Source organism: Prionailurus bengalensis, chromosome C1 (assembly GCF_016509475.1).
Source record: "Prionailurus bengalensis isolate Pbe53 chromosome C1, Fcat_Pben_1.1_paternal_pri, whole genome shotgun sequence".
Taxonomy (NCBI): domain Eukaryota; kingdom Metazoa; phylum Chordata; class Mammalia; order Carnivora; family Felidae; genus Prionailurus; species Prionailurus bengalensis.
The window spans coordinates 211911604-211931999 of NC_057345.1; the positions used below are offsets into that span (position 1 = coordinate 211911604).

The 20396-nt window shown below is 42.7% G+C and overlaps 1 protein-coding gene across 2 annotated transcripts in view; it reads right to left on the reverse strand.

The window, feature by feature from the left end:
* Positions 1–1592: 1592 nt before the first annotated feature.
* LOC122481871 (SPHK1 interactor, AKAP domain containing) overlaps positions 1593–20396 on the reverse strand; it is a 162597-nt gene continuing 143793 nt past the window's right edge. The window contains exons 8-12 of one of the 2 annotated variants that reach the window (XM_043578053.1): positions 14947–15123; positions 13014–13100; positions 10774–10826; positions 10499–10683; positions 1593–3467 (exon numbers count right to left, since the gene is read on the reverse strand). In XM_043578053.1, coding sequence (XP_043433988.1) covers positions 3324–3467; positions 10499–10683; positions 10774–10826; positions 13014–13100; positions 14947–15123 — 646 coding nt within the window. In that variant the 3' untranslated portion in view covers positions 1593–3323. The remainder of the gene's footprint in view (positions 3468–10498; positions 10684–10773; positions 10827–13013; positions 13101–14946; positions 15124–20396) is intronic. The other variant, XM_043578054.1, reaches the window with a different exon arrangement.

A 20396-nucleotide genomic window follows, 5' to 3' on the forward strand; every position in this document is an offset into this window, starting at 1 on the left:
ATAAAAAATCTCAAGAAGCTTAATATACCAGGTGGCATTCTCTGGTAAGCAAAGAACATTACGGTAGAACTGTGTTTCTAGAATTAGTGGTTGAACATCATTAGTTGGAAACGGAAGTTATCCACGGCCCATTAGCTTTCCCAGGGGACAAGGCCTTGTGGGAGGGACTGGGGAGGAGCCCATGGATGAGTCAGAGGTGGTCCCACGCTCCAGATGGCCTCACGGAAATACAGGTATTCGACCAACTGTGCTAGAAGCAGGGGGTGGTACTTGCTTGTCCAGGAAAGGGTGTCAGGAGGCCCGGGTCGCTCAAACCCTTGCAGATTCCTCAAAGAGGCCTGTTTTCGGGTCATGCCTGTGGCTGGTTCCCAGGAGCTAAGCTCTGAGCCTTCTACTCCTGGAGGCTCCCTTCTGTACCTCAGACAAGGGCCCTTCAAATGCCCATTCTTTGCCTCATGAGTGACGACGAGAACTGCTTGTACCCCTCCCCAAGAAGCCCCTCCTGAGGTCAGGCTGAGCTCAGGACACAACGGGCTGTCCCCTACTGTCCCATCACACCATGTCTGCTGGGTGGGCTCGTCCATCCCACCCTCCACACCTGGCCCCTTTCTTGCTTATTCTCACTATAAAAGACAACCCCTTTTTGCTTCACGTTGAGACACCCGGCAGGTCTCACGGCTGGAACACTCTGTTACCATAACTGCTGTCCCCCTGGGGTTGCAACAACCCCGCTCTCCTTCTTACTGTAATCCTTGCAGATAAAATCTCTCCTTGGCCACCGCCCAGGGTTGGTTTTTATCCGACATTACCCTCTGGCTGACTGGCCAATTCTTTATGTGAGCACACTTATGCCTTCTTATGATATAAAGTGCTCGGAAGCCTCCGGGCCTTATTTGCACCAATCCTAATCATGTGTTTCCTGAATGCAAAGGGCACCGATCCATTTACCTCTAAGCCTGATAAGTTTACCTCTAGTTTGCTGGAGTCTAGGTCAGTTTACCCCCACGCCTTGTTTGTCCTGGGCTTCTTTCTGCTATCTGTCAGGCTTCCTGGAAAGGCCGCAGCCCCTGGACCTTGGGAAAGTGGGAGGAGGTGCCTGGTGTTCGAGTTCCTGCTGGGATTCCCTGGACTAGAGGTACAGGCTCCCCTTCCTCCACCCTGACACCTCCTAGAGCCTCAGACTCCGCCCCTTCAGTACACTGTTTATATCGCTGGCTCCCAACTAGTGGTGATGTCACCACCCAGGGGACACTGGGCAATGTTGGGAGACATCTTTGGTCGTCATGACGGGAAGAAGTGTCCACTGGTATCTAGTGGCTATCGGCCAGGCATCCTATACCGTGTAGCACAGCCCCCTGCAACAAAGAAGTATTCAGCCCCGAATGTCAATAGTGCGAAGGTGGAGAAATGCTGATTTATGTGATAATCGCTGACGCTAACAAATTTAGTCAAAGGACATTTTCTCATTCAAAAGTTGAAAATGGAACAGGAAAGCTTGTCCAAAGGATAATCTACCTTCATCCAATCACACTGGGGCCATTTTTTTCTAGGAGGCACCGAACGATTTTTGGACCAAAAAAAATGGTCAACCATTCGGCAACAAAAATTTATTGATTCGTTTGCAACATTAGGTACAACATGTATAACTTTATCACATGGTAACAATCCCGTATTTGTGCTTTGTAGGATAAGTAAACATTCATTCCGGCACAAAAAAGTCTACGCACAATATTCTGGGATGGTTTAAAAAATAAATCTATCCTTTTCCGTTCAGTAGCACAAAGAGCTTTCAGTCTGAGATAATGGATACATTTTACAATTTGACATTTTGTTAATGTGACGAGTTGAACACATATCTTAAATCGGGACTATTGATGTAACAAGTGCCTAATGAATTCTGGGGAGGATTCCGTGATGTGTGAAGAGGGAGGTATGGCTCCCAAGGAGGCTTTCTTGACATTTCAAGCTGTGGATGACATATAAATCCAGCGCTGACGGCCTGGGGCCTTGTTCACATTTAAAATCACTTCACAAATTTTCAAAATAGAGTAAAAGCTAGATATTTAAGGAAATCTTTGATAAACACCTTCTCTGGTCAAGAAAATAAAAGCCGGCGTACCTCAGTTAGTTGAAGGGGAAGAGGATTTATTAAGGAGAGGTTAGATACGCTGGTTTTTCAAAAGAGTAAAGCTCTGTTACTGAAAAACTTCAATGGGATAAGGTTTTCTTTTTTCCAAATTAAACGCCAATGTGTTTGAGTCAGAAAGAGTCTACGGTCCTAACGGGTTAGCCAAATCCTGCGCCCATCACCATATCATCCTGGGAGCAGGTCGGCCATACCAGTATCAATGCATTTATGATGAAACCACCATTTATGATGTCAAGATACAACTTAAGACGACAATCCTCTCATGTTGTATGAACCTCTAAGCTAACTCATATATTATTTAAGGTAATCATCTCTTCATAATTTACAATAAAAATAAAAGGAATGCTTATATTTTATATAATTGAATACACAAGGAGATTTTATCTCAAAAGATTTTTTTTTTGATAGTAAAGTTTTCCCTTATGGTAAGAATTCTGTGATCATGTTACCCAAGTAATATAGAGACGGAAACGAGACAATTTTCACTCTTTCTCTCTCTCAACTGAACACCAATAGTTTTCTGGTTAATTGAGAATGCGGACACTCTTGGGGGGATAGGAGATACTTACCAGTGAGCTGCTATGAATCAATGAAATCACCTGGGCAGAGGACATCGCTAGGACTCCTGCATTTCTCTTAATATCCACTGATAATGGTCTGAAAGTGAAGATCTTCTATATCAAAATTCTGGAAATTTCTCACCCATATCTTAAGTGTGTACCTGGGCTGAGAGCCCCTTAATCAGCTCAAAAAAGTAAAATAAAAGTTACATCATAGTTTACAAAATTATTTTGACTAGTGACTTTGTTTCCAGTTGATTCACATAATTGGAGACATTACATGTCATTTTATATCATTAAAAATACTTAAGTACAGCTTTCCTGGAGTTTGGGCCGAGTTAAAAGCTTTTCGTTTGGGGCCCATTAAAATTTCTGCTTTTCCAGTGGTTCTAATACAAGCTCTTTTTGGACTCGCTCACAGGTTGCCTTGATTTGTACCGATCTATGTTTTGCTTTTCCTCAGATTTATTCGATCTGCAGCAGACTTGAACAGCAGATTTTGTATAGCTCTGCTAATGTGATGGGATGTTTTGAGGAGGTTTAGAGCATTTCGAGCAAACCACTGTAATCTAAGCTGGGAAAAAGGGAAGGAATATTCTAAGGGCATTGCTGCCCTATCCCAGTCCCAAGAGCCAGTCAAAGAGACTCGGGGTCCCCTCCTTCTGCTCCTCATGCATTTTGCAGTACTGAACAACCGCGTGAAAGATGTCTCCCACTTTCCAACACTTCTGCTGAACCAGCCGCACGACATCTAGAAACTAAAATAAAGCACAGAATTAGGACTCATGTATCACAGATGAGCCTCAAAGTTATCTCATTCAACCCTTTTTCCAAAGCCAACAGCTCTCCGGGCTATTTTTTTTAATCTCTTGTGACAAGGGACTATTTTCCAGGGCAGTCTATTTTCTTTTTAGACAATTCCGATTGTTAGAGAGTTTTTTCAAGTGAACTGGATTTTTCTTCTTCACAGCAGCTGCCTTCCATTGATTGTGGGAAAATAAATGGGATTCTTCTTTCAAGAGTCTATCTTTTGGATATTTCAAGAGTTTCCCCAGGTCTGAGCTGGACTCTCTGTGACAGGACTGTATAGCATAGCTCCCAGGACCTTCTGTCTGTCTTACAAATAATCTTTCATTGGATGCATACATTTAGGCCAAGTAAATCAAGTGCTGACCTCTTGGGTACAGTCACTTATTGGCTCCCCACTCTGTCTTGAATAGTCCTCTCCCCCAGCATCACATTTCAAGAGACATTGGTTTTCCATTGTAAAAGGAAAAGGAAAGATTGGGGCATCAGAGAAAAGGGCAGAAAGGCTAGGATGTCTTTGCACGATTTGATTAATCAGACTTTTCCAGCGCTTACTTTCCCAGCTCTTACTGGAAGTCTAGAAGGTAGGAGTTACCAGTAGAGAAGGCTTGAACATCAAGTTTCTGAGATCTCACTGAGAGAGGTTCATAGGTTGGTGACTTCTTTTCAAGATTTCCATCAAGGGGCCTTAAGCTAGACCCATCCCTTGAGGGTGTCGCCTCTCCCTTAACATGTCTTTTTTTTTTTTTTTAATTTTTTTTTTCAACGTTTATTTATTTTTGGGACAGAGAGAGACAGAGCATGAACGGGGGAGGGGCAGAGAGAGAGGGAGACACAGAATCGGAAACAGGCTCCAGGCTCCGAGCCATCAGCCCAGAGCCTGACGCGGGGCTCGAACTCACAGACCGCGAGATCGTGACCTGGCTGAAGTCGGACGCTTAACCGACTGCGCCACCCAGGCGCCCCTCCCTTAACATGTCTTATAAAGATGCAGCCAACATGAAATACACAGAAGTATAAAATTAGCCTCAGTTCCTTCTTTTGCTTCCTGTAGACTCTGGCTCACTGGGCTACCATTTCATTCCCAACTTTTATCTCGGAGTCATTGCTCTAAGAGACAAAGCTCTGGAGCAGATGCCAATATTTGCCAAGCCCTTCCCAGGAGGCTGTTGGCCCCAGACCTTTCTGGAAGCCCAATTACTAGATTCTTTCCATCTATTTAGGACTTGCTGAAGTAGGATCTGCCACTGTGGTGATGAGCACAGGATGATGCTGACCGATGCCCCACCAGCTAGCCACTCTGCCAGTAGTTTGTGGAATAGTCACAGGCCAGAATCTGTTTCATGGTTTCTAAATACAATCTGATATCTCAATAAATCAGCTTTAAAAATGGTCTGGCACGACTAAATATAGACTATTCTTGAGGCTGTGATGACTTAACCTCAGACATCAAGACCTTGAAACATCTGTGGGGCTGATGGACAAGAAGGTCTACACTCTTTTCTTCCTTCACTAAAAGGAATTTCTAAATAAAAATGCAGCTAATATTGTGAAGAGGCCAGAAAAGGACATTCCCAGTTTGTTGCTATAGCCTTTTAAAACCACGTTCAGGGGGCGCCTGGGTGGCTCAGTCGGTTGGGCGTCTGACTTCAGCTCAGGTCATGATCCCACAGTCCGTGAGTTCGAGCCCCGCATCAGGCTCTGTGCTGAGAGCTCAGAGCCTGGAGCCTGCTTCGGTTTCTGTGTCTCCCTCTCTCTCTGCCCCTCCCCGGCTCGCACTCTTGTCTCTCTCAAAAATAAATAAACACTAAGTCCACATTCAGGTTAGCAGTTGGCCCTAGATCTTTCATTGTTCCTGTCCATGTTATTGCTTTGGTAATTTTAGAATCAGCTTTAGGGTGTCCGGGAGCTGAGTTTTTCATTCCAATGCAGTGACAAACAAAAATCAAACATTTTCACTTCCTGCCACTTCACAGTCCATAACAATCAGGTTCCCTTCCTACATATCACAGTGGGCATTTCCTTGAGCAAATATTTTGTCTTAGGAAACTAAAATGGCTTATATCCTGTGATGGTGTCATTGACAGACTCACTTGAAGAGGGGTATTGCGTAGAGGGCTTTTATATTCTCAGGTGCCTTTGCTAAATTAGATCAATGGTTTACAAAATTATATGGTAGAGTCTATGGGAGTTGTTGCGAACTGTGAGATTTAAAAAAAAAAACAGTCAACTTAGATTTCTGAAAGCAACTACCTTCTCTTGCTCCAAGGCAGAATTCCATTTTATGAAGTACAAGTGAGTTCGTTTCTATAACCACTCCTGCAATTACGGCCTGTACAGTCGTGATTATCAGCCTTGTCTGTGGCCTAGAACCACCAGGGACCTTTAGAAAACTCCAATGTCTGAGCTTCATCCCAAGAGGAGATTCTGATTTAATTGGCCAGAGCATCTGGGTCTGTAAATCTCCCCAGGCAATTCTAGTGCACACTAAGTTAGAGAACCATGACGAAAGTATTCAGTTCAAGCCGATTTCTTATGTTTATAAGTGAAGAAACTTAGTATCTATTATGCATTAATGTTGGCATTCTCCACCAAATTCATATATTGAAGTCCCAAACCCAAAAGTGATGGTATTGGGAGGCAGGGCCTTTGGGTGACAATTAGGTTTAGATGAGGTCATGAGGACAGGACTCCTATGGTAGGATTTATTCTCCTATAAGAAAGGGAAGAGAGACACCAGAGCTCGTTCTCTACCATATGGGAACATAGGAAGGGAGAGGGCTGTCACCAGGAATGGAATCTGCTGGTACCTTGATGTTGCAATTCCCAGCCTCCAGAACTGTGAGCAATACATTTTGGGTTTAAGCCACTCAGTCTATGGCATTTTGTTCAGGTAGTCTGAGCTGACTAAAACAGTATATAAATCTTCCCTATTTTTCCTTCTTTTTTCTTACTGCCCTTCTACCATTTTGCAAGTAGAATGGAATGAGTAACTACAGGCAAGGTCACTTCTCTTATGACCCTCGCTTTCTTAGGAAGGCATGCATATACCTTTTTCCTCTGGTTTTTTTTTTAATCACCTCCAAGAAAAAGAAGTAATTCTCAAATGCATAAAAATGAGAAAGGCACTGATTTACAGTGAGGCCAGGCATCAGGCCACTCTAGCTCACAAGAGCTTGTTGGATTTAGAAAAGGAGCTAGAGAGCAATGATATTTTGGATCCAGAAGGAAAAGTAATTGGCCAGTGTATGTCATTTGTTAAAAAAAAAAAAAAAACAATTGGTGTCATGATTTTTTTACATCTTAAATTAAGTGGATTACATTTAACTGATGTCAGTCATTGTGAATTGCATTTACAAAGTGTTTTAGATCTTTAGGCATTAGGATTCTCAGCAAATTTGCCCTGGAATTTAAGATAGTTAAAATCCAACTCAAATTCTGTCATTCTTTCAGGCTATTTCTTATGGGAGGGGGTCTCGAACTTTGGTCCTCATCAAAATGGCTTCACTTGAGGGAAGTTGTTAAAAATGTATACTTCTGGGCCCCATTGAAAGTGATCAGGGCTAAGAAACGACCTAAGAAGATGAATTGTAAGCAAGTGTCCCAGATAGTTCTGTGCACGTGGCTCATAGATTTCTCTTTATAACCTGAGTCTCCCCTGGATGACACTCACCCTACTCTGGGTCCCTCCTGACCTAGAATGGAAATTCCACGAGGGTAGGGAATTTTGTGTCCTTTGTTCCTTATATTCCCAGAGCCAAGAACAGTGCCTGGTATGTTGTACATGCTCAATGAACAGTTGATGAATGTTCCGAGTGCACAACTTTCAAGTGAACATGGCATTTTAATGAGTAGAGAAAATGCCATGAAAGAGAAAGCTTGAAATGAAAGTGTCACTTTTCAGAAAGGAGTGACACTACACTGGCCACCAAAAATGTTTGGCATTTGCCTTTTGAGTTGAAACGAGGCTGAAATTCATTATAAGCTGACTTTAAGTGCCCCTTGATTCCAAGGTCAATGGTGGGAAACGTGAGCTGCTTCGGTATTCACTCATGATATCGTCTCCCCTTTAGTTTATGCCCTTTAGCTTCAGGCTGGGGCACTGAGTGGGAAACACACAAGTGGGAAAATTGTTAACTAAATTCATTTTTTTAAAAAAAAATCAGAATTCACACAAATGGTGGCTTGAAGGGTAGATCTGTGAATGATATCTAACACTCTAGCGATGGTGGGAAAAATGACATTTCTGAACTTAACAGAGATGTTTATTTAACCCTTTCCAAGCTGAGGAGGAGCAGTGCTACCCTTGTGTGACACAGCCCCATGGGAGGCCACAATCTCTCTTCCGCACTACTGGAAAATAGCTACTTCACCAATGAAAAAAACAGTCAGAATCAGCACTTGAGTGTTCAAGTGCAGCACTGATAAAAGCAAGGATACAAAAATTTTGTGTAAGGGTTTGCTTTATTTAACCAGTTTGGTCTCAAACAACAAACAGTGCCCATTTATGGAAAAGCCACTCTGCAGAGAACCTTAACTGACTCTGAAAAAAATGAGAATATTTAGTTCCTAAAATTACAATCCTTAGAGATAAGCTCCTTGATCTGATGCTAAATTGCATGGGTAAAACATTACTTAATGTTTTTCTTGATAACACTCGTGGAGTGTTTATTTTCTCAGAAAAATAGCTATGACCAAAGACAGGCATCCCCTCTGAGAATTGAAAATTGGTGAGGATAAAGAAATGTCAAGTCAGGGCCTGATTTACATAATCAAGTTACTAATCAAGTTAGTGATACACCCCTTGTCCTTTCACCTAATGGGGATTTATGAGGCACGTATTCACATAGAGTCCTGTGTTATTTCTTCAAAATGGTGGATTGGATAAAAAGCTACTTTCTTAGGAGACCATCTGAAAATGGAGCTAGCAATGCTCTGGAGATGAAGTTGGGAACCAGCCAGTCCTTCATTTTTCCAGGAATTTGAGGACGTCATTTGCCTGAGGAAGTTCTTGTTCCCCTCCCCATGGCAGGGAGTCTTTGGGATGGTGTACAGAGAGAGGGAGGCGTCCAATGAGGGGGGTTCTTTTGCTCCACTCTTTGCACTGGGCAGGCTAAAAGGTAAGATGGAAGGAGACCCTATTAAGTAGTGAACTACTCATCTCCTTGCCAACAGAGGTATGACAAAATTCAGACGGCACAGAATGGTCGAAAGTCCTGGACATGAAGAAAAATATAAATTACTGGCTGGAGAGAGAGGCTGATGTGGGAGGGGCCAGTATAAATTAGGTCTCTGCAGTTTTTCCAGTAGCCACTGGAAAAACTGTATCACCATTGGCTGTATCACCATTGGCTGGTGATACAGAAATGGGGAAGCTGTTCTAATTTCCATGTACATGGGCAAGATGATCGAGGATCTTTCATTTCAAGCTGCTAGATTCTGACAGTGAGAATTAAAATGCAATTACACATTAAAGAGAAAATCCAGATTGTAACTCCAAGATCATTTAGCTTGAGAGAGACACACTATTGAGAGGTTTCCAGGACTAGGCTGAGCCACCTTTACCATCCTTTCTCATGGGCCAGCCTCTCTAAATCCTGACTTGTCCATTAAAAAGCGACAGTAATAGCCATTTGGCTCTTCTCCCAGGGTTGTTGAGAAACAAGCTTAATGAATACGTGGAGGTACTTTGGGACAATAAGACATTCAAAAATGCACCGTGGCAGTGATCAGCAGGATTGTAAAACGGCTCCCAAGATTTCTGCCCTAATCCTCAGTACGTAGGATGAGATAATTACGCCCTTATTATGTTATTGTACATGGCGAAAGAGATTCTTTAGTTGATTTTGAGTTAATCAAAAGGGAGACTATCAGGTGAACCTAACCTACTTGCACAAGCCCTTTCAAAGCAGAGAGTTTTCTCTGGTGGCAGAAGTAAGGGACTGACTGAGAACATGAAAGGGTCCACATGACAAGGAATGCTGCAGCTTCTAGAGGTGGTCCCGCAAAGAAACAGGGTGTCAGTCCCACGGCCACGAGGACCTGAATTAGGACAACAACCTGAAAACCCTTGGAAGCTTGTTTTTCCCCACAGCGTTCAGGCAAGCGCTCAATCAGGCTGCCATCTTGCTTTCTGCCTTGCAAGTCCCTAAGCACAGAGCCGAGTAGAATTTACCCAAACTTCCGGCAACAGGGCTGGGAATCATTGTTCTAAGCTAGTAAATTTGTGGCAGTTGATGACACAGCACTAGAAAACGAATAGAGCAACATTATTATTAATGTGAACGTTTGCAGAAGGGGCGTACTTTTAAATTGCGGGCAAATCGAACTTGAAGACATTGGCAGATGAATTTGTGCGTCAGTCTTAATCATTGAGATTCTACAGCAGTTAGTGGGCAGTCTCAAAGATAGGGAGTTAGAGTGACAGTTGCTATTAATGTTGAGGTTGGCAAAGGATCTATTCCCTGACTTTATACTGCTGGTAGGTGGAGAATGATCATGAGAAAGCCTGTCTAATGGAAACTTGTTCAGTAGGGACTTAAACATGCTTCTTCTTGACATCATGCCACAGTCTGTTTTAAATATCAATGTGGCCTCACTTTAGTTTCTTATATATATCAGGTCTTTCCCTTGTACCCTTTATTTAAATGAGTGTTATGAGGAGGTTGGTTCCAGAGCAAGGAACCATCAAAACAGAGCAAACAAACCAAGGAACAATCAAAAAGCCAGAGTCTGGAAGAGTTCCCAGCTCCTCAATTCACTTTCTCACTGCCACCAACGAGCCGAGACAAACTGAGGGTCAAAGAAACAGTTATTGTGATTTTATGCAGGTGGAAGCTTTCAAAGTTCTAGCCACAATTTTAAGGTGAAAAGTCAAGAGCAAATCATTCAAAATTTAAGTGAGTTGACTGGGAAGTTACTGAGTTTCCAGCAGTGACAAAACCACGAAGCTTTTTTCACATCCAAACACACGACATGGTACCTTTTCGATTCTGTTTTCCTGAGATTTCTTAAAGTAGATGGTGGGGATCCCAAGTTCAGAGGCTGCTATCCACTGCAGAGTGGCTCGAAGCTCAGCATCAGGGCACTCTGGCTCCAGGTCAAAGTTGATCACCAGCAGGCTCCCCTGGGGGCTGGCCGCTCCCACCTGCACTCCAGAGGCGCCTTCTGAACACAGACAAAACCTCAGTCTTACGATGCTTTCCACGGGGAGATCACAGGCAAATTGTGTGTCAAAATTATGGGAATGTGGCTTACCCTCTACGTTTTCTGACTGTCCTTTAAGAGTCTCCTTTTCTTCTACTAATTCACTTTGGGAGAAAACAACAGTATATGGTTGGTAATGTTTAGAAAGGGTAAGCTGCAAATGGATGATGAGGCAATGGGTCGTATCGATCTACAAGCTTCTGAAATTCGTTCTAGATCCATTGTTTTCGTAGAGTGGAGTAATACTGGGGAAATATCAATGTGGCTCTTATGTAGGATTATTGGGGGTCTGCAATCAATACCCTGGCCCTAAAAAAGAGGCCAGATTAAATGCGTAGTTTTAGTGGGGATAATTGGCGGGGGAGACCGGAAGAAATGCATCCATCTATTCTCCTCAACTTCCCTTCCACAAACCTTCACCAGTTTGAACAGTCAAGGAAATATCTTGTAGGCCACTAGATCTGATTTGGGGATGTATCCTTCTTCTGTATTTGACTTGTTATTTAAAGGTCCCTATATTTCCATCCTGATACGATGATTTTTTCCCTAAACTATGGTACCAACAAATCTGCATTTTAGTCTGAAATAAGGGATAAAACAACCAATGGGCTGCAGAAATTGAGTTGTACAATGAAATATCTCAATTAAAATTGAAAATTTTCTTTTTCTTTCTAGCAGAAGGATGAAGGAGGCTGGAGGTGATAAAGAACTAGAGATAAAACCAAAGTATTTCATTCATTAAAGTCATGGTCAATGTTTGAGGTGTTTTCATACAGCAAGTACTTGTTAGGAAGCCTTGATATAACGGTAGGATTCAGTAAGTGCTTCCAATGAGAGCATATAGCTCAACAGTTGAAAGGAGGTGGCCATCTTGCAAAGACTGTGGTTGTCTTATATTTTTGTACAGTCTAGCAATTAGACTATAGCAGCTCCTAAAAATGTGTGTTTTTATGAGACAGTATTCTCTCTTATATTTTCTATTCCTGCTAAGATTTGCTGGCTGTAAATCCCACTGTATTCCTGATATTGAGAGAAAGTTTGGGTGTTCTGCCATGCTTACAGAATTACTTCTAGAAGCACGGTCAGTTTCCCAAGGGTCTAGATTCTCTTCTACATCTCTGCAAGTGATCTAAGTGAAATATGATAAGACAGTTTCTGCTATCGTGGAGCGGCCAGACACGGATATGGGTGGTGGTTATTTTGGTTTTCCCTGAGTGCATATAATCTGTGGGGTCCTAGGCTCAAACCCTAGGGAAAGATGGAAAAGGGTAGCTAAACAAATGCTTCCTGAAAGAGAAAAAATAAATTTAACCCAAAGTGATATTTTGTTTGTTTGTTTTTATTTGGGTCCTACCTTAAAAAAACAAAGCAAACCCAAGCTAACGTGTGTGCTCATCTCTACTTGTGACTAATGGCTCTATGAAACAAAGGGTGCACGGCGACCGTCAATCGCTGAAGCATACTCCCACAGGCCAGACACCTGATTACATAGTGAAGCAAAAATGATTTAGCTATAGAGAGCAACTGAGAAAGGAGATCAGGGAGCACTGTTAGTCTTGTAGTTCATTTTTATTTTTCTCAGATTTCAGAAAACTCCAAATAGTAAGCTAAGTCATAATGGTCAAAAATAGATTTCAATTCATTTACTTTTCCAGAATAATCACAAATTCTGGATGCAGTCCTGACCTCGCATTGTCCTCCTTTTTGGCACTGTAATTTACGTTACACATGTGCTTCTCTAAGTGCTATTTTCCCTTGGTCTTTTAGACCTTTTAGAAGGGTCCCAAGGTCGTGGGGAGCAGAGTCACCGCACGGCAATGGCCTGTCTCCATTGTAGCACCGCTTGGTATTAGACCCATTTAGTAGTGATTATCCCAGGTTTCTACGAGTAAAGGAAAAGCCATTCATGTTACATTCTATTGAACGATAGTCTCTGTTGGTTGGCATGGCATGATCTAAAAGGATTTCTCCTTCTCTGTGTCCAATTAAGTAAAATGACATCTCTTTCTGATTGTACGGATAAGCTTTTTGTGAAATGATTTTATCAGAGGGGACAGATTTGAAATCCAGAAGACAGTGGTAGGGCAGGGTAGGACCCGTGGTGGTCCTACCAGTGGTGGTAGGGTAAGACTATTCTAGGCTCTAGGCTCTATTCTAGGCCAGTGACATGGAACCACAGCAGCGTGGACATGATGATTCAGTGGTTGGGCACGATCTCAATGACCAAAATGGATTGCCAGATGGAGTTAGGGTAGCGGTCTCACAATCACTGCATCTCGGTGGCTACTTACTTAATCATGGGAGAAGATGGCATGCTTTCCTGATAAATGTCCAGGTCCACAGTGCCAAGACTGCTAGTGGCACTACTGTTGCCATTGCTGACAAAGCAAAAGTTTACATATTAATGCCTGTCTCCACCACCTGGCCACACCGCTGACACTGACGTTCCGCCATTTTTTTCTAAGAGGTCCTTCTTTGGTCCCCGGGAGAATATTGTTGGGGGACCCCTACATTAAGATTTTTTTCTGGACAGATTAGGGGGAAACGACACAAAAGACGTTTTTGGCCCAGGCCAATCATCATCATCGTCATCGTCATCTTCGAATTTCTGTAGTGGTGTCATGCCTGATGGGCTACACCTAGTGGGTGACAACCTCCAGACTTTTATTTTCCTCATTCTAGGTGTAGTGAGGATGTTTATCTGGCAGCAAGAGACTCCTCGGTGTTCCCATGGAGACCAAGATACTTCTGAGAATGCTGGCTGGGGAAGGTACCAGAATGTTCATCTGCCTGCTTGTTGACTTCTGACAGAAACCAGGGGACACGCGTTCTCCCTTTGCCTGTCACGGAATTTTTCTGAGGGGCGTTCCACAGAATATGCGCCTGGATCATTGTTTAACTATGGCACTGCAGAACTTACAAATATGAAATTGGGCAATGCCAAAGTTTAATCAGCTCCTTTGTTGTAAAATCGTTGGGAAGCAATACCTGATACCTTATGTATCGAGGAGTAGGAGAGCTGATGTATCATTTTCATGGGTTACGCAATCAACATATGGTCTAGTTACTAGCTTGGAATTTATTTGCTGAAACACAGTTGACTTGAGCCAATTTTTTTTTGGGCTGTGTCTGTACTTGCAAAATGGAATGCATCCAATTTTAGCAAGCTCACCGAGTTTCCTCATACTCCCACTATTTCCCAGTGACATCTCTTCCAAGTCAGGTTTTCAAAGGGTGAGTGCTGGTGTGTCATATAATGGGGCAGTCTTCCTCGGGAGGACCGTGACTAACACACTAGACTCCTCCAGTTTCAAATTCCGGCTTTGGGTTTCCTGTGGAGCATCAGATATATTCACTGATGGAAATCTGATGACTCAAACACGTCGCTCAAGGTAATCAACCCTGTAAACTTCTGCTAAGACCAGACGTTGAAATTCTCTTTCCTCTCTATCTCTATATTGTAATATTTCCCACCAGTTTGGGGGGATTTTAGACAAAGTGTGTGACAATGTTAAGATTTCCTGGGTCTAAGCAGACCGAACTTCCAGAAATAAGACTGCCAAGGAGCCATTACACCCAGATGCATCTGAGTCCCATTTGCCCGTTGGCCTTTCTGGAAAGTCTGTGGAACTGGGCCAGTATCAAATAAGACTTAGGGCAGAAATGTGGAGATTCTTTCCGTTTCTACCTCACGGAGGGATAGTGTTCAGTTTATGTCTCTTGATGGGCTTGGGTCTTTCCAAATCTGATCTTTCATTAACTCCTTTCTTGCTTTCCCAGAACAACAATATAGAGGTCAGGGGAGAGAAAGGGAGAGAAACAATTAGGCCAAACAACACAACACAATGTGGAAACACTTGCCTCATGTAAACCCAGTCTGGGTTGCATCTGAAATACAAATGAACCAGAGAGAAAGTATCAAACACACCAGGTGTAACAGCAGCCCTTATTTAAAAATTCTCAGTCGTTATCATTGACTGCACTAGCTGGGACTTGGCAGAGAAAGAAACACAGCTGACTCTTAACCTTGGCCAAGGTAATTAAAGGCACAACTGGATATTAAGAAACCTCTTGGCCCAAAACATGACAGGCAGGCACCTTGATCTAGCGGGGAGCTTTCTCTCTTGCCCTGTTAGGGACCCTTTGCAGAGAACCACTTAGGAAGCATTTCTAGTATCTGTGTTGAGACCTGTTTCCCTGGGAAGTCAAGTCAAGAGCAGGTACCTCATGGATCGCTCGCTGAGCTGAAGAAAGCTACTGGTATCATGCGGATTGTCCTCCTCGTTGGTGAGCTGGGACCAGCTGTCCGTGCTCTCCCCACTGCTGCTGGGAAGGTTGGGAAACTCATCGGGGGCTCTGCCTTCTGCGGACACCTCCGCCTCTGCTACCTCAAGGCCGGCACTGTAGATGGCAAGGCATCATTACCAAGAGCGGAGGCACAAGACAGAGCTTTTCACGAAGACCTTGCTGACTGCTCAGCTGGCGCGAGTCTCTGCCACAGTGAGGAAGATACGGTTGCAGACAAGCGCAGTCTTTCTTTTAGGCTGACCCTTACTCCTGGCACTCTCCGTCCCATTTTGCCTTTTCGAGATTACTCCTTCAGTTGTCCCATCACTTTATTTCATCTCCTTCTACTGACTCCCTCCAATCATTTCAAAAGCATGTCGAAACCCCCCGGGCTACCTACAGAAGAATAAAGGAGGGACGGTAGCATCTAAAATGAAGATACCCAGAGCATCGTCTCCCAGAGATTATGATCCAATGGTTCTGCCAGGAGAGCAAGAAACCTGCATTTTAAACAACCACTGCAGGTGATTTTAATGCAAGTGGCAAGTGGACCATGCTGGGAGAAAAACACCCACCCGGTTCTGGAGGTTTACCAAGTCGGTTTGTCTCTAAATGCCTCTGAACACATTTTGCATTTGTACCTTACCTTTCTTTCCCCTCTTTTTTTTAAAGCTTTTATTATTTTTTTTAAATATGAAATTTATTGTCAGATGAGGAGGGTACCTGTTGGGATGAGCACTGGGTGTTCCTGCTTCCCTTTCTGTATCATCCTCTCCCTTTGAAACCTCTGATGTGTATCAGTATTGCCTTTCTGGGTGCTTTTTTAGGTCAGGTAGCTCTCTAAAGCCTTTAACCCTTGATCTGACAGGCTTTTCTCCTTACAGCCTTTCCTCCCCGGCCTCCATGACTTTCTGCCTCTCTGGTCACACCTTGCCCGGAGCCTGGTTCCCTGGGTTTCCTTTCAGTGCCGCCATCACAGCCATGATGGATTCAGTGCCCTCCTTTCCAGTCTGTCCTGAACAATTTCCTCTACTCTCTCTCCTGCCTCTGAAAATAGCTTCTGAACTTGAACTCCGGCCAGGGCCCCTCTTCCTGCTTCTGGGGGCTCTTTTTTTTCAGCCGGTCTCCTGGAAACATCCGATCTGTCTCATTAATATTTTGAAATCAACATATCTAAAACAAATGCTAATTACCCTCCTATCCCCTTCCCATGTGCTTCTATTTCCATTGATCTTGCCTTCTCTGTGCTCATGAAATTATCTTAGTTTAGGTCGTTCTGAATTGTTAGAGGTTAGATTTGGAAAGAACCTCATAGATTTGCTGTAGATTGGGATGCAGAAGCCCAGTGAGGTTAAATGACTTGTCCAAGGTTGCAAAAAGAGTGGGTGCCAGACATTAGACCTCACGTTTTGAGACTCGTGGGCTTTGTTCCGTTCCTCCTCGTCCGGACTGTATCGTACTAACTTCCTAACAGTTGAGCCCCAACCATTTCTCTCCACTTCCAACCATACGATCCAGCAATTCCCCTTTTAAGAATTTATCCCCCCAAACCGAAAACACTAATTTGAAAAGACCAATGCACCCCTATGTTTTCGTAGCACTACTTAACAATAGCCAAGATATGAAAACAACATAAATGTCCAGCAAGAGACGAACAAAGAATATGTAGTAAATATATACAATGGAATATTACTTGGTCATAAAAAGAACAAAATCTTGCCATTTGTGATAACATGGATGGAACTAGATGGTATTATGTTGAGTGAAATAAGTCCGAGAAAGACAAATATCATATGACTTTACTTTTATGTGGAATCTAAAAACAAAACAATGCTGGAGAATCATGTAGTGAGGCTTGCAACACAGGAGGGAAACCTCGAAATTATGAAGCTTGGAGTTCATATAGGAATTGCTGTTGACACATTTGCCCCTCCTCTTCACCGGGGAGAGAGAGGAAGTGAAACAGAAAGAGCGAGAGGGAGAGAGGGAGGGAGAAAGAGAAGGGGAGAGAGAGAGAGAGAGACAAAGACAGAGAGAGGGAGAGAGAGAGATCCCTTATAAACAAATCCAAACGTTCTCTGCAGAGAGGACGAAATGGTCTCTACTTCACCACCCTGGATTGTAAACAAATAGCTCCAGAAATATAAATCTCTGCATCTCTCTAGAAGTCTCTGTCTTTAGGGCTACCATCCAGTCGTTCTTTGATTGCCAGTGCTCTTTGCTCGGAAAGCCAAATGTACAGAATTGTGAACATGCTCCTGACACTACATACAGAGTCGTCAAAACCTAATAGCACAGGAGACAAGGACACCAACAGACTGCAGGCAAAAAGCAAGAGTGTATGTCTCAGGTGATAAGGAAGAATACAGCTGGTGTCATGGATATGGAATGCTTTTCTAGGCCATTGCACGCTGACTGTAGACAATACTGGCTGTTGCCAGCACACTGGGAATTACCATGGGGCGGACAATTACCTTGCCAAGGTTGTACCCTCCCTCAGCGAACATCCAAACAACCAGCTGATACAATGACACGAAAGGCCTCTCGTTGTCTCCCCTGGCACCAAAGAGACGGATCCTTCCACCTGCGGCATTTCCGGCAGGACGTGCTGAAGCGTCCGTTGCAAACACATTTGGGGGCATCTTCTCTCTGTGCAATCTTACCTTTCCTACCTCCCTACAGATGTATGCACACCTATCTCTGGAGGGCACTCCCTAACAGATTATCTGCCCGAAACTCCCCCTCTTAAGGTCTGCTCCCAGGAGATGCAACCCAAGACACTTCGTCTCTTTCATTCAGAACAGTACCCTGGGCTGCAGAAAAGCCTAGGTAGTTCTCTTCAATCTCAGGATTCGTACCATTATCCTTTCTCCAAAAATGGATGCATTTTAGTTTCTTAAAAAAGAGTTCTGATGTAGAGAGTAGGACTTCAAATATATAAATTCTGGGGTTTAATTAAAAATCTCCTGGGGCGCCTGGGTGGCGCAGTCGGTTAAGCGTCCGACTTCAGCCAGGTCACGATCTCGCGGTCCGGGAGTTCGAGCCCCACGTCGGGCTCTGGGCTGATGGCTCAGAGCCTGGAGCCTGTTTCCGATTCTGTGTCTCCCTCTCTCTCTGCCCCTCCCCCGTTCATGCTCTGTCTCTCTCTGTCCCAAAAATAAATAAAAACGTTGAAAAAAAAATTTAAGAAAAATCTCCTTAGTTGATATATGAACTTGTGACCTAGAAAATGTCACAAAAGCTCTGGATCCTTGCCTCTAAGATTCCTCCCCACAGCATTCTGGATAGTTACAGCCTTAAGGTGTGGCTCTTTCTCACATGCTGTGCTACTAACAGTTGCTGCAAAAAGGTTTTCCTTTCTAACATGTCGAGATTTTTCCAAACTGAACAGGGAGAAAGTGAGACAGTGGCTGCACCCAAAAAACATTTGATGAATTTAATTAAATTCAAATGAAAGAAAAGTCTATTGAAGCTAACTATTCCCCCAAAAGGGGGGTAAATAAGCCAGGTACAGAGCACAAAGGAGACGCTTCTAAAACCATCTGTTTGCTCATTTAACATGAAACTTCCGAGACTGTTTACTAAGTTAGGACCTTGCATTATTAGAAGAATTCATTCCAGGATATTTCTTACTAAAGCAGAAGCTAAATCTCAGTGATTGACAGTGAACATTCCAGGTTAAAAATGAGTCTGTCAGCATATTTTATTTTATCTAATTTCATGCTCTATTTACAGTAAATCTTATATTCTGTGTCACATAACTGGGAAGTCGAAATGAATAACGATTATCTAAAACACCGGTTTTCATTTTCTTTCGAGAGGAATATACAGCTTTGCTCATTTATTTGTGAATAATGCACAGATGTGTTATGCAGATGTATGTATATGGCCTTTCCCCCACTTCTGATTTTATATTCACACATAGAGCTTTAGAGGACCGGTTGTAATATGCTATGAAATTCAACTGTAGAATTTCTGAGTTAGCAAGGACCTCAGAAATCATCGAGCCGAATGTTCCTCCAGCTTAATTTACTAGTGAACTACTGTCATACCTGATTGTACTGTGGTGCACGATTTTTGCCAGGCCTGCATTCCCCCCTGTATTATATTAATAATAAAAATTGTAAGCAACCAGTTTATGTAATCTAAAATGTTTATTTTAAACCTAAATGTTTATTTTAAAAAGAAATTTTGAGTCATCACTGTAAATAGAAAATAGAAATCACTTGCCATAGGTAGAAGGTAACAATAAACATGGAACTATATTTACAAGCTCTCTTTCCAATGGGTCATGTCATTGTTTAGTTATAAAAAGTTCATTGAAGGGGGAAATCATGACAATCAAGCATCTACATTTTAAATATTTCATTTTAACTTTAAAGCATAAAAATGTCCTTAGTCACCAATCTTTAAACCAATGGATAATTTAGAAGTGTGTTGATAATTTCCAAATATTTGGGGGGGATTTCCTAGATTTATTTTTTTTGTTATTGATTTTATTTAATTTCACTGTGATCACAGAACATACCCTGTAATATTCAAAACAGTATACTGACTGCAGAAAAGTCTATGTAGTTCTTCCATTTTAAAAAAATTTATTAAGACTTTAAAAAAATGTTTAACATTTATTTATTTTTGAGAGACAGAGAGAGACAAAGCACGAGCAGCAGAAGGGCAGAGAGAGAGGGAGACAGAGAATCTGAAGCAGGTTCCAGGCTCTGAGCTGTCAGCACAGTCCCTGATATGAGGCTTGAACTCATGAACTATGAGATCATGACCTGAGCCGAAGTCGGACACCTAACCGACAGAGCCACTCAGGTGTCCCTAGGAGTTACTTTATGGCTTTGTGGTCCACTCAGGTTAATGTTTCAAGTACACTTGGAAAAAAAAAGTGTATTCTCAGAATAGATGAACATAAGGGAAGGGAAGCAAAAATAATATAAAAACAGGGAGGGGGACAAAACAGAAGAGACTCTTAAATATGGAGAACAAACAGAGGGTTCCTGGAGGAGTTGTGGGAGGGGGGATGGGATAAATGGGTAAGGGGCATTAAGGAATCTACTCCTGAAATCATTGTTGCACTACATGCTAACTCATTTGGATGTAAATTAAAAAACAAAAAGTGTATTCTGCTGTTGTTGGAGTGTTTAATTAGTGTTAATTAGGTCAACTTGATAGAGAAGGTTGTTCAAATCTTGTATATCGTTATCGATTTTATGTCTACTATTGTATCAGTTCCTGAGAGAAGGGTGTGAGATTTCCAATCCTGATTGTAGATTTGTCTATTTCACCCTCCAGCTCTATCAGATTTTGTTTCATGTAGTTTGCATTTTGTTATTTAGGTGATTACATATTTATAATTACCATCTTCTTGATGGATTGGGCTC